Source organism: Hordeum vulgare, chromosome 2H (assembly GCF_904849725.1).
Source record: "Hordeum vulgare subsp. vulgare chromosome 2H, MorexV3_pseudomolecules_assembly, whole genome shotgun sequence".
Classification (NCBI taxonomy): domain Eukaryota; kingdom Viridiplantae; phylum Streptophyta; class Magnoliopsida; order Poales; family Poaceae; genus Hordeum; species Hordeum vulgare.
In genome coordinates this window covers 5,450,191-5,463,248 of record NC_058519.1, presented here as the reverse complement: position 1 = coordinate 5,463,248, position 13,058 = coordinate 5,450,191, and the positions used below count along the sequence as shown (strand labels likewise).

The 13,058-nt window shown below is 42.1% G+C and overlaps 1 protein-coding gene across 1 annotated transcript; it reads right to left on the bottom strand.

Moving 5' to 3' along the window:
• Positions 1-1,649: 1,649 nt before the first annotated feature.
• Positions 1,650-3,168, bottom strand: LOC123429065. Its single transcript, XM_045113125.1, has one exon. The coding sequence runs from the start codon at positions 3,123-3,125 to the stop codon at positions 1,650-1,652; it is 1,476 nt and encodes a 491-aa protein (XP_044969060.1). The 5' UTR covers positions 3,126-3,168.
• Positions 3,169-13,058: the final 9,890 nt, after the last annotated feature.

The following is a 13,058-nucleotide window of genomic DNA, read 5'->3' as shown; positions in this document are numbered from 1 at the left end:
ATTTCCGGTTCCACTACCTCCTAGATAAAAATATCTATGTCAAGTTGGTCGGCGTAATTAATTGTCATATAATCAGAAAATGAAAATATGTAGTTATAAAAGATAATATACCACATCCGAATCATAGACTGGACGAGGGTCAACGGGGACGGATATCAAAACCATGGCGCTATACATATAAAAAAAATCTTACACAATAAGAAAATTATATACAAGTAAATATGTAAATCATACAAATCAAAATTTGTTTTGGTAAATAAAAACAATAGGCTCACCAAGGTTGTGTCGGTGACGGGGCGATCGACGGCGGTGAGGAAGGGGACAAGGCGCGTGACACTAAAAAAAACCACAAATCATAATTAAATTTGAGCTCAAATTGCATATGTATACATAACAAATGATGAACTCTCTCTAGCTTAGGCATTTCATCAAACACCTAGCTAGCACAACAAAAATGAAATGAGCAAGAAAACAAGCAAAACTTGCAATGCCGGAAGAGGGAATGTTGATGCTAACCGTAGGACCGATGGGTGCCAACAATCTTGACAAATGGTGGAGAAAAATGGGGATGGATTAGAGCTCCCAAGAGGAAGGAGAGAGCAAAAATGGAGTTGAGCTCGAGCTAGAAAAAATGGGGTGGAATATAGGGTGCTCAGGGAGGAAGGAGAGGAGGGCTTTAGGACCGGTTTGTGTCAAAAACCGGTGCTAAAGGGTCTGACAGCGGGGCCCTGCAGTTGCTGCAAAAATGAGAAAACCTTTAGAACCGGTTTGTGATACAAACCGGTTCTAAAGGGTCTGTCCACTGGGCCCCCCTCCCTGCAGCAAACGGTCCAAAAACCTTTAGGACCGGTTTGTGTTACAAACCGGTCCTAAAGGCCTTGCGGCCATTTGCTGCAGGGAGGGGGCCCAGCGGATCCAATCCGGGTCAAATGTTGTTGGCTCAATGTCCTGTTTTCTACTAGTGCTAGTGATAGGAGCATCAACAGTTGTGTCCTCCCCAGGAGGAGGATCGATACTAGCACCACGGACCACCATCTACTGCTCACTCAGATGGAGGCGCGTAGGCGGCCTTCTCCTCATAGCCCTTCCTACTGAAGGGCAGCCAACGATACCGGGTCGAGTGGACGGGCGGCTATGCCCGGCACATGACCGGTCTCTCTATGCCCAGGGATGGTGGGTGCCGTGCCGCCCAGAGCCCGTTGCTCCGCTCGAGCACGAGCCTCTGCCAGCGCCCTATCCAGCCTTTCTTTGACCCAGATAGCGGAAATCTGCTCCATGCGAGGAACCTTCTCTCCACGACACGCAATGTCGCGGTCTGAGGCTACATCGCAAAAGAGTGCCAGATGAACAAAACCAAGCACAACAAAACGGGAACCAGAGCTATGACCACAGGGGGACGCTATCATACCCGGAGTGAGGTCACGACCAGCCGCGCGCATGGCCGCCTCTAATTTATGTTTCATTAGTAGTAGGTAATGCCACTTCAATAATGTTGTTGGTTATCTAAGAAAACCACGAGGGGTTAATTAAGATCTGTAATACTACCTTTTTACACAAAGATCTGTAACACATTTAGTTGAATGGTATACATGTACTGTCATGTATCAAAAAATCACAAGAGTTACATTTACACAAGTTTTGAAACAAAATTAGATTGGCGCTCCTTGTCGCTTCCTCCCTGGCAGCGCACTATTTTGATTTGTACCCTGAGCAATACTTGTAACATAATTAGGAAATGATTTATAAGGGGCTATCCTTGATTCCCATGCCATTAGAGTGAAGTCTCCTTTCGGCCTAACACTCGGATCTGTTACAAGTTCTCGAAATGTTACACTTGGCAATACTGACTTGATTGATAAATTAACACTACAAGGTTTCATGCTAAGAGGATGCAAAGCAATGTCTGTTATGTCTACCGGATTGCCTTGTTCTATACGCATGGTTGGGTTCACGCCATGTATGGAGAGGTTTCTCTTAACCATTCTTGCCACCTTGTCCAATATACAACGCCAGAACTGAACATCGAGGTTGCTTCTCAACACATCCGCAAACATATTTGTTGCGACAAGTGAAACTTGCGAACTGTGGATCACCATGGCAAATTCATCTGCTATTTGTACTAGCCGCGGATGTTCTCCTGGCTCTACACTTCCAAATGCTAGTGCCTTGAAAAGGTACCTCAACTCATCGTGAGATAGCCCACTTAGTAAAATTGGTTTCACCGTTCCAAACCGGGCTATTCTTTTAATTTTACTTACAATGATGATCTTACTTCCTCTGTCCATTCTTACGAGAAATGAGTGAATTTTTTTCCAGTCATCATCATCAACATCAGAAGCAAACTCAATAACTACCAACATTATCCCAAACATGACCCTTCCATCGTCAAGTATCCCCAAAACGTTGTCTCCTTTCAAGTGCAAAATAGAGGAGAATCGTGAGCAAACCCTTTCATCGCCACACACATGAGCAACCAAAGTTTTCTTCCCAACTGCAACACCACCTATAAGCGGAAGAATGGCCAATGCATGATTACCTGAAGGATCGTTGTGCTGCAACAAGAAGCTCAAGAGCTTTTGCTTTTCAGCATGTCGGCTGAACATGAAGTTGTCGGTGTAAAGATAAACGTCATATGGCCTATGGGACATGCGCTCACATCCACCCAGAAGCAGAACAAACTCTGACATGTTTGCAACAGCAATTTCTAAGCTTTCCAAAGCACCATGTGACTCGAGGCCCATGATCTTGCTGTCTTTTTCCGTTGTTGTTCGGGAACGCTTGAGTGGAATTGCTAAATACAAACTGCTGCTAGATGAGTTGTTGCTGCTAACCTCGTCGAAGCCGGCAGCAACTTGGAGGGCTCCGTACCTCAAGGTATCGAGGAGGCTGTGACCTCGGTACATGGCCTCCGAGAGCATCTTGAGCTGCATCATCATCCCGGAGTTTGTTATGTATCGAGCGTCCGCCTCCTCGACGATGGTAGAAGCTCTCATCAGGAGATGCTGCAACCTCTCCACCTCCTTTTCCTGTGATTGTGCATGGCTAGAGAAGTGGTACTTGTTCATCACGAAGGAGATGAACCGGCTCACAAGCTCACTTGCAACTGCTGATTTGGCAATCTCCATGGTCGGAATTGATGAGGTAAGCTGCTGGTCGGCCTCTTGAGAGACTCTGATGCGGTAAGCTGATGGCTTCATCATGTCTTCAAGATATAAACTGCTCCAGGCTGCCTATTTTGTTTAGTCAACTGGGTTGGGTGGGTGGGGAGAGTGGGTTGGTGGCTGGGAGACGCGTATACTTTTGTTTGAAGGCCCAACGAACACGACCAGGACCAGTCGACTTCTCAAGCAGCGCACAACTTTGACGATGGAAGCAGCGCACAACTCATGTGAAGGACATGATATGGCCCTTTTAATCTTGGATTCTTGGTCAGCGATAATGAGAATCACAGCTCCATGCTTCAGTAATCTTTCAGAGGCACATGTAACCTATAAGTTTGTTTGTCTGCACATGTGATCTTTAGTAATCTTTCAGCACTTCTGCTTGGGTACATCCCCTAAACATATTGACGGCTGAGATCTCTCGATACCCCTTCATAATGAAGGATAGAATGGTCTTTTCACCAGCACCAATACACCACCGCAGTACATATACATGATTTTTTTTTCTTGCATGCCTCATCTATTTTTCATTTTTCTTAAAGATAAAAGAAAGCAGATGATGTGAGTCAAACTCAAGACCGTCTTGTCTAAAGAGGACCTCTCTAACCAACTAGGACATCCTAATGCTTGTACATATTTACTTCTTGTTTTGTATTAATATAGTTTTGTTCGCGCCTGGGCCGGCCCATTATTGAATCAGGCCTTTTATCACTATTCGATTTTTTTTTCTTTTTTATCACGCATATAATATTTGCTCAATTTTTTCAAAAACATTAAAAAATTGTACAGACATATCAAAATTTGCTCCTGTCTTTCAAAATGTCATAATATGAAGTGAAGAAAATTTTGAACACAATTTTGTTTTTGGAAAACACTATATAATTTGAAATTTAAGGCAAAAAAATTATGAAAAACAAAAATGAAACCAATTTATTCTTAATTTCCGTGAACATTGTTTATATTTGTGTACAAAACATTTGCATACAAGATTATTTTCCAAATTCCAAATAAATTTTGAAAGCAAGAACACTATAGAAAACACAGAATTGTCAAAATCACCAACACTTTGCATGGTGCCTTGGAATGGTGATACATTTGATGCATTTGAAAGATGTCGAAAAATAAGGTACTCTGACATAGAACCTTCCGCCCAACTCGTACACCCTATCTGGATTTTTTCCCATTTAAATTCGTGAACATTTTTCTAAATTTGCAAACTTTGTTTTTAATTTAAAGATCTTTTTTCATAATCAGGACCTCTTTTCAACTTTTACAAACGGCTTATAATATCCCATTATTTTCTTTGTTTCATAAAGAGTTTTTTAAAAATTGATGAACTTTTTTTATATCAGCGAATGCTTGGGGCGATCAAATAGACACCCGATGGAAGCGATGTTGTCGCCAGGTTGATCAAGGCCTGAGCGTATTTTTTCCTATTCTAATATTTATTTACTGTTAATTTAATTTAATTTTCTTCAACAAATTTATTATTCATTGTAAAACCTATTTTGAAAAGTAAAATACTTTTGGAATACCAAAAAAGTATTTGTTTTCAAATACTTCTTTATAAATTGTTAAAAAATCGAATTTCATGAAAAATCCCATTTTCTATTTTTATTCATAAATTTAATAAATGATTGTGTTTTAAAAATGTTGATATTTTTTAAAGATTGTGTTTTTAAAATGTTGATATTTCGAAAAAAAATCGAACTTCATGAAATATCCCATTTTATATTTTTATTCATAAATTTAATAAATGATTTTGTTTTTAAAATGTTGATATTTTTTCTATTTTCTATTTTTATTCATAAATTTAATAAATGATTGCGTTTGCAATTTGTGTACAACATCAATATTTGGGATTTATTAAAAATTTAGGAAAATGTTCATGTTTATAACATTTTCATACACAACTAAAATTCCAAAATTGTTTAAAAATTTCAAGTAATAATTTGGATATATGAAAATTTGCATGTTGATTTATAATGACAGAAATTGGAAATAACACAAGCCTTGCCCTAACGGCCTACCCGAACCAAAACATTTGAACATAATGTGCTGCTTGAAATGCATCACCAATTTTTTCCAGGATGTGTACATGTTCATGGGAGGCCTCCATACCGGGAAAATCCTAGAAAATGTTTCATTTTGTCTGCATCTATTCTCGGTCCACCATGCTTAGCAGATATATGTACAAATAATTCAAGGTCATTGCTTATGATCTATGATGCTACATGTAAAATTAAAAGGAAATATAAATCAATGCAGAAAAAATCAGAAAAACAGTTCAAGGTCATTGCCTAGTGCACATGATAGATAATGCTTTGCCCAGGTGGAGCTGCTCTACCCAGGATGCGGTATCCCATCGTACCTTATACAGATCCATGGTGTTCGTGTGGGGGGAAGGAAGAGAGGTGCCGAGCTAGGTTAACAATGAGCACCTCAAGGGCTAGCGTGTGGAAGTGCCTTCCCCGTGGTGCATGATGTGCCTCGCATATACAGTGCACTGTTGTGGCATTGTTGTGTTCTTCCAGATCCTTGGTAAATGGTAATTTGAATAAACTAGTTTAGATTTCAGAATCTCTAAAAACAGAATTTCCCTGTTGAGGCTCTGGCCCTTGAATGATCCATGACCGGACGCCTAGTAGATTTCGCAATCTTAAACCTATCCTTGAAACTGACTACAAGTTTTAGTGGAATCCAAACCAACACAGCACAGAGCTTCTCATATATATGAGATGACACGTTGTGTTTGTGATGCAAGGACCTAAACTGATTTCGAATTTGTTAGCCTAGTCTATAAAATGTTTGAACGGATGTATCCTGATCGATGTTCACCTTCTTGAAGGCAAGCTAGTCACCATTGGAGGGATGGGTGTTTCCACGAAGGCTTATTCTATTCAAATTGAGGTATCATCATGAAGGCGATTCTAAATAACTAGTGGTAGACTTTGGGACGACGTCCAAAAACCTTCAAAAACTTTCCGGGGCTAAATCACAAGTTGATTCCTAGGGAAGAAGTACGGCCACCTAGGAGTCTCGAACCTCCAAGACTAATAAGATGAAGGGGCGAACATTAAAGCCTTACTTAAATCACGAATTTCTTTAGTCAAAAGAGAGATGAGTGGATCTATCCTTTGGTAAAATCTCTCTCAAATATCTCAAGAGTCCCTCAAAAAAAATCTTTGATTTGGTGTAAGGCAGTGAAAGGGAGCTACTTCTCAAATTTTGTCAAGTGTATATGGAGTGGTCAATTTGGACCTCACAGTCAGCTGGTACTACGATGTGGTGAAGTAGTATATATAGGCTTGAGGAAAACTATACTTTATAGTGGAAAAAAATGCACTGCTAGATTGTTTGGTTGAATTGGACCAGCAAGTCTGGTAGTACAAACTTAGTTGTAGAATATTTGAACTATCAAGGAAATTTGGACTAGAGAGAGAAAGAGTCAGACATGTGACCAGACCTTAGGACAACCCGGTCCAAGGGATCAGACATTCTAGTCGCAACATGAACTGCTGGGCTGCTCGACATGAGCCACTAGACAGTCTGGTCCAGGGGACTAGATAGTCCGGTGGTGCATTTCCTACCTAGATAGAATGTGTTCCTTTTCTTTTCTTTCGACGACAATGTGTATAGGATGTGGCTAGGCTATTTTGCATTGGGCTTATAGGTAGGATTGAAATGTGGTGATGATAGTGCGCTGAGCACATCCTTCACACGCCCCTTTGATCCCATCGCAATAGTGTGGGACCCCTGTTACTCAAGAAAATTAAAGAGCTATATTAGATAGCTCCACGAAATCCATTCTTCAGAATATATCTCTTTTGACAGCAGTCAATCCGCGCCACTAACACCAAATGGATTAAGTCTCAAGTTGGAAGCACAATCTTGATCATGCCATGATGAAGACTTCAAATGGCTCCCCAACAAACTATACGAGAAGCATTTCTTGTATACCATGTTTACTTGTACCCATCACATGATCATCCGCAAGCTTCAAGCATGTAATCCTTCGGTCCTTATAATGATTTTGCCCTTATCAAACTTGATGACCATCTTCACATGATGTCATCCGTACATGGGCTACTTGAAAATTTTCTTTTGATGCAAGACCATGAGAATCACCTAACTCACATAGACATAGAACACCACATGGTATATGTTAGTCCACAAAACGCAATTCATAATTTTTAACCTGACGATCCCATGTAGTACATCATTTGTGTCTGTGTGTTAACCATCTTGAGTTGAATCTCCGACCTTTATCTTGGTCAACCTCAATTGTTACTTCATGATCGTACGTTAGCTATTGAAAGTCATTTATTTCGAATAAGATTCGTCTTTTTTCTGGTTGATCTAGGGTGGTTAACTATGTGAGAATCTCGTGCATGTTTTTAGCTTCAAAACGGGTCAAATATCATCAAATAGGAGTCCGAATGTGAAAGATATAGCCAAAACAGTGAAATGCCTGCACAAGATTTTGCACCAACGGACAATGTGGTCACTGCGGACAAGACAGTCCGGGAGCACCACAAAATGCCCAACATGGAGATTTGGGTTAGGGATTTCCCATATACTTTGGAGAATATGAAATGGATGTATTAGTGCTCAAACGGCACGTACATATAAACTTACAAAACCAGCCTAGACTTGTCCTCCAAAGTTCAAAGAAAAAAGATAGATATGAAGGTATATTTAGGGAGGTATAGATTACAACAGAATACATGCTAGCTATTCTTACATAGCGGCCCAACCCCAGATTTGTGGCAGTTGCTAATAGCCGGAGCTTAATGAATTTTTTTTACACAAGAATGAACGATGGAGGAGGGAGGGAGGGAGGGGGGGGGGAGATATGTATGGAACTCAAATTCATTGTGGGAAAACTCAAATTCATTGTGGCAAAGATTCAGTGAAATCACTAGCATGGAGTACTCTTTGCAAAGGTCACTCACACCTTTCTCAGGTTACGACGAGTGTGTATGCCACTTGTCGCAACCTGAGAGTTTTCCCTTTTCCCCTAGATTCGTTTATTCAAAATATTTTATCTCTTAAACTGTGTGTCCAAATCTCGAATCATTTTCACCGTTGGATTTCTCGCGTCGAGATCTTCAAAACTAGATCTCATGTTGATAGGTTTCGATGAACTTTTTTTAACAAAACAATATGACAAAAAGCGAAGCACGAGAACCTTTTTTCCCTTTAGGAATCGGGAGCACGTTTTCCCCTTTTGAGAGGTACAGTCGTCTCTCTCATAGGAGCAAGTCCGTGCCTTCATGCGAAGTAAATCTGGATTTTTTTCCTTTCCCAGAGGTACGGTCGTGTATTTAGCGAAAGCAAATCAGTGCCTCTATAAGAAGTAAATCTGTGTCTCTCGTGTTAGAAAAAAAAATTCCTTTTCCAAGAGTCACGTCCGTGCGTCTCGCGGAAGCATATCCATGCCTGTACGAGTAGTAAATCCGTGCCTTTCGTGGTTTTAAAAATAAAGCAAAACGTGTGGTTTCCCATTTCTGCTCGCAGAAACAAATCCGTGCATCTATGAGAAGTAAATCTAGTCCTTTCATGGTACAAAAATATTTTTTTTTCTTTTGAGAGAGGTACATCGTGCCTCTCACAAAAACAGATTCGTGTCTCTTGCAGAAGAAGAAAAAACCAATTTTTTTCATCAATTTTTTTCTTAAAAGTTGCTTCAAAAACTAAGAAAAGCCGAGGAAAACCGTAAAGCCGAAAAAACAAAAAAAATCATCTAACAAGCAAAAAGACATGCAAATAAATAAGAAATAAAAAAATCTGAAGTGAACGCGACACGTCATGGTGGCTAAAAGCGCGTAAAGTGACGTGCTTTTCGCCCACCACAAATGACCCTTGTGTGGGCTCCTGAAGGAGCAACGCTTGATTATTTGCTCGCAAGAGTCAGGGAGATGAGCAAATCAACCTGTGGTTGGATAGTTAGAGGGACAGTGGTATCACCAGCCCATCAGGATTCAACTACTGGTGATTGCTTTATTTCTGCATTTATTTCATGATTTCCGGTGATATGCTTTCAATGGAAGGAGGCGTTCTCATCGATGACGAGGTGACTAAGATAATTTCGTAAATCTCAAGATGATATGCCGGCTCAGTCTCTCGGAGATGTTCATACGGGTAAGGTGTCCATGTGTGCGTTTATAGGAATACATGTATGCGTGTGTATATGAATGCTTGTATAAAAATAAATATTCTTTATCTGCCGGTAGAATGGCCACACATGCATTGCATGTTTGTTATTGTGCTTGCATGCGTTGTGCACCTGATGGTTTCTACTGCATTAATCCTTCATATGTTGTTTGTGAACTTCTGTAGTTCTAAAAGCAAATTTTAAATTAGTGCAGTATGGTTATTTTAGTGTTGCATGTTCTACAAGTTTGACACCATGTGACACCTTAATTCAACGATATTTATTTAGTTTGCAATCAACTGATCTACTGTAGAGGTTATCGCTGGAATCATAGTCCAAGGCGACCGGCAAAAATTAATATGCATGTGTCATCTGTTAATAAAATATTAATTTTTGTAAGTACTACCATACATGTTAGTTATTAGAATAATCGTGGGGGCAATATAAGTTATAACATGCATGCCCTATAAGTGGGAAAAATCATGTGACAAATAATTAAAAAGAAATGAGACAAATAAAATAACATAATATTACTCCCTCCTTTCCAGTTTTAAGGTTTAAATTTGTAAATTTCTTCAACCAACGCTAAAAGGTGAGTGGTGAATAAATTTTGTGGTTTACAATTTTTCTTAATTAGTACACTCTTTTTCTATTACAATGCATGCATGACCTCTAAATAACCAAAAAAATTATACATGCGTCGGTGGATTTCCTTTTAACATGCAGTGATTTAATCCACATCAAAATCTGAACAGCCCCCCCCCCCCCCCCCCCTTCTCAAAAAAAGATGAGGCATCCTTTGGTTTGTAGAATATTGTAGGCATTGTAAACGATAGGAACTTTGTAGAAAATATTCCTTTGGAACCCTTTGTTAGTAGGAATAAATTCATATCCCTATGTAGGATAGGAATCAACCCTTCACATTTCAAAGAAAAAAAACATTAACCTGGACTCAATGAAAAAAATTCCCATCCTATGCATCAAATGACATCTTTTTCTCTATATGAATTGAGATGCATGTTATCTCACTTTCTATTCTTTTCCTATTCCTATGCTATTTCTATGCTATGAACCAAAGAATGCCTGAACATGTGATGTTATTTACTACTAGAACTGAGACTAATAAAATAGGAGTAGCAGGTACTAGCAATCTTTATATCCTGGCCATGCATGTCGTACGCAACACGTGGCGAGCAGGCAAAACCGGCTAACGGGCCATGCCACATGCATGCTTTGCCTAGACTAGACAAGGCGCGTTACCTTTGGTACGCACGCTTGTCGACAACATCCAATCGTCAGGAACCCATCTAATCACAAGAAAAGGGTCACTGTGAGACCTCTGGTAGCTTGACACCGTATAAGTTGGCGCGCATGCATTCACGGCACGTCACGGCACTGGAAAAAAAGAAAGAAAGACGCACGTCGCCATGTCGATCTCATGAAGCTGGCCGCCGCCGGGACCGGCACCGCAGCTCTTACGTGCCGACGCACGTCTCCATGAATGCAAGCTGCAAGACGGCGGCAGTGCGTCTGCCCACCGGCTGGTTGTACTGTGCGACATGTGGTAGCTTGCACGGCCGCAAACTACGCTGACACTGACGATACCTACGAGATTTTTGGGTACGGCTAATTGGCGTGCTGGACCAACCAAAAGATAACATGAGATATTGCTACTATCTTTATTAAATAATGGCAAACACTTGTTATCAATTCAGCAACCGGCGAGTACTCATTTGCCTCCCTGCACAACCACACCTTTCATAAGTGAAACTCACGTCCATGCAATTTCATGCGCATCTATCACATAAGTAGCCAAACACTTCTCATCAATTCAACAGTTCGACACTACTAAATAAGGACAATTCAACAATTCATTACATGAAAACATACAATGCAACAATTCACACATAGATAGGCGTTACACTAATGAGCCAAACGGTCTCAACTGTTGCGCTCGTTGATGCTCTTCTTTGTCTTGATCACCCACTTCTTGGATTCATCATCCAAGAGGCTAGTGTCCTCAAACATGAGCATAGAATCCCTCCTCTCCCTCCTAAGTCTCAACTTTTCTTTTTCGAGCTCAATTCCTTACAATGTCCCCATCTATTGAACATCCCATTTTGAAATATTCTCTTCCCTCTCCAATTCTATTTTGCACTTCTCCATGTTCATTACCTGGTGGCCCCACTTTGGCATGGTAGCTTGTATGCCCGCCCCACCATTTTCTTCTTCATCACGATCTAATCCAATTGATTTCTTGGAGGAAGACCCGTCATTTTTTCTTCATCTTCTTCGTGTCACTTTTCATGTCCTCGAGGACGGTTTAGGGACAAACTGAATGAGTTCTTCTTGACTTGATGGTACAAAGCCGCTTCCAAAGTTGCATGTGTTTGGAACACGATGCCGCCTTGGTTCCAGTTAATGACTTATTTCCGAAAACCTAGAGACTTGCTAACATTCACTTGTATCATGGACCATCTATGTTGGTGAGAGCACGGGCCCTGGTCGCTATAGATTGTGTGTGTCTTCACATAGTGTCTTTGTTCATGATAAAGTTTGTGATTTTTTTTCTCATATATGATGCCCTTTTTCTCGGTTTTTCATATGGGATCCATATGCTAGTGTCCAACAAACTTCAAACCAACAAAACATCTTCAAATAGTGTGAATTATAGGCCTCTTGGCTTCACTGCCTTCTTATTTTTAGTGTGTGATGTTTGAACGACTTAAACATAGGGGGTGTTGTATCCCCCATGTAAAAGTGTGAAAGCACTTGGCCATCATTTATCATGTTTAGCATTATTTGATCCTACAATATGAATCACAATTACAATATCCTCCTACAAGTTTGCAAAAAATAAACAAACAAATGAAAATGGCATAGGGGCAAGACTGTAACTGGTCTTCTTGGAACATTTTGTCGAACAACATGTCGGCATGACTGGAACAGTCATTGCCCGACGATCTCTGATACCTTTGGAGTGGCGGTGAGTCGGCCATCGTGTCCGCGGCGGTGGAGTCTTCGAAAAGTTAACCGGTTGGGTAGCAGTTTTCTTTTCGGGCAGTGACCAGGTAGGCTGTTGGGACGGTTAGGACGAATATAGGGGCTCGGGCGACTCGGGGGCGACCTCCCGCGCTGCCACCGGCCCCCTCTCCGCCCCCTTCCCGCTTCGCCACTGCCGGAGGGGACGCCGGCAAAGCCGCGCGCGCCCCGGGGATGGCGGCGGCGGGGACCCTCGCGTCGGCCCTTGAGATCTGGCGACGGCGCCCCGCGTCGGCGGCTGCGAGATCCGGCGAGATCTCGCCAATCGGCGGCGCCGGAGGGCGGATCCAGGGCTCCATGGCCGGATGCGGGGTGCGCGGCCATGCTGGGGGCGCGGCGGCCGGGCGCCGCTGCGCTGGCAGGGCCTGTTGGCTGGGCACGAGCATGTCCAGGATGTGCGGTGCAATGGCCCTGGCTGGGGGTCGTGATGGTACGTGGCGGCCATGCTCAACGGTCGGTGGCGGTGGATGTCTAGCGCAGCTCCGGCAGAAATTCTTGATCCGGTCTTCATCGGAGCCGCGACGGCGACGCCCGCGGGTGCCGCTATCTTTCTTGGAAGCGTCGTTGTGGAGGTGTGCTGCTCCCCTTCGTCGACCGCTGCCCGCACCGCCACCTCCACCCCCCAGGTCCTGATCTGTGGGCCTCTCTCCTGCGGATTCTTGGCGGTGCCGGCATGGTTGCCGGGGCCCTACCTGCAG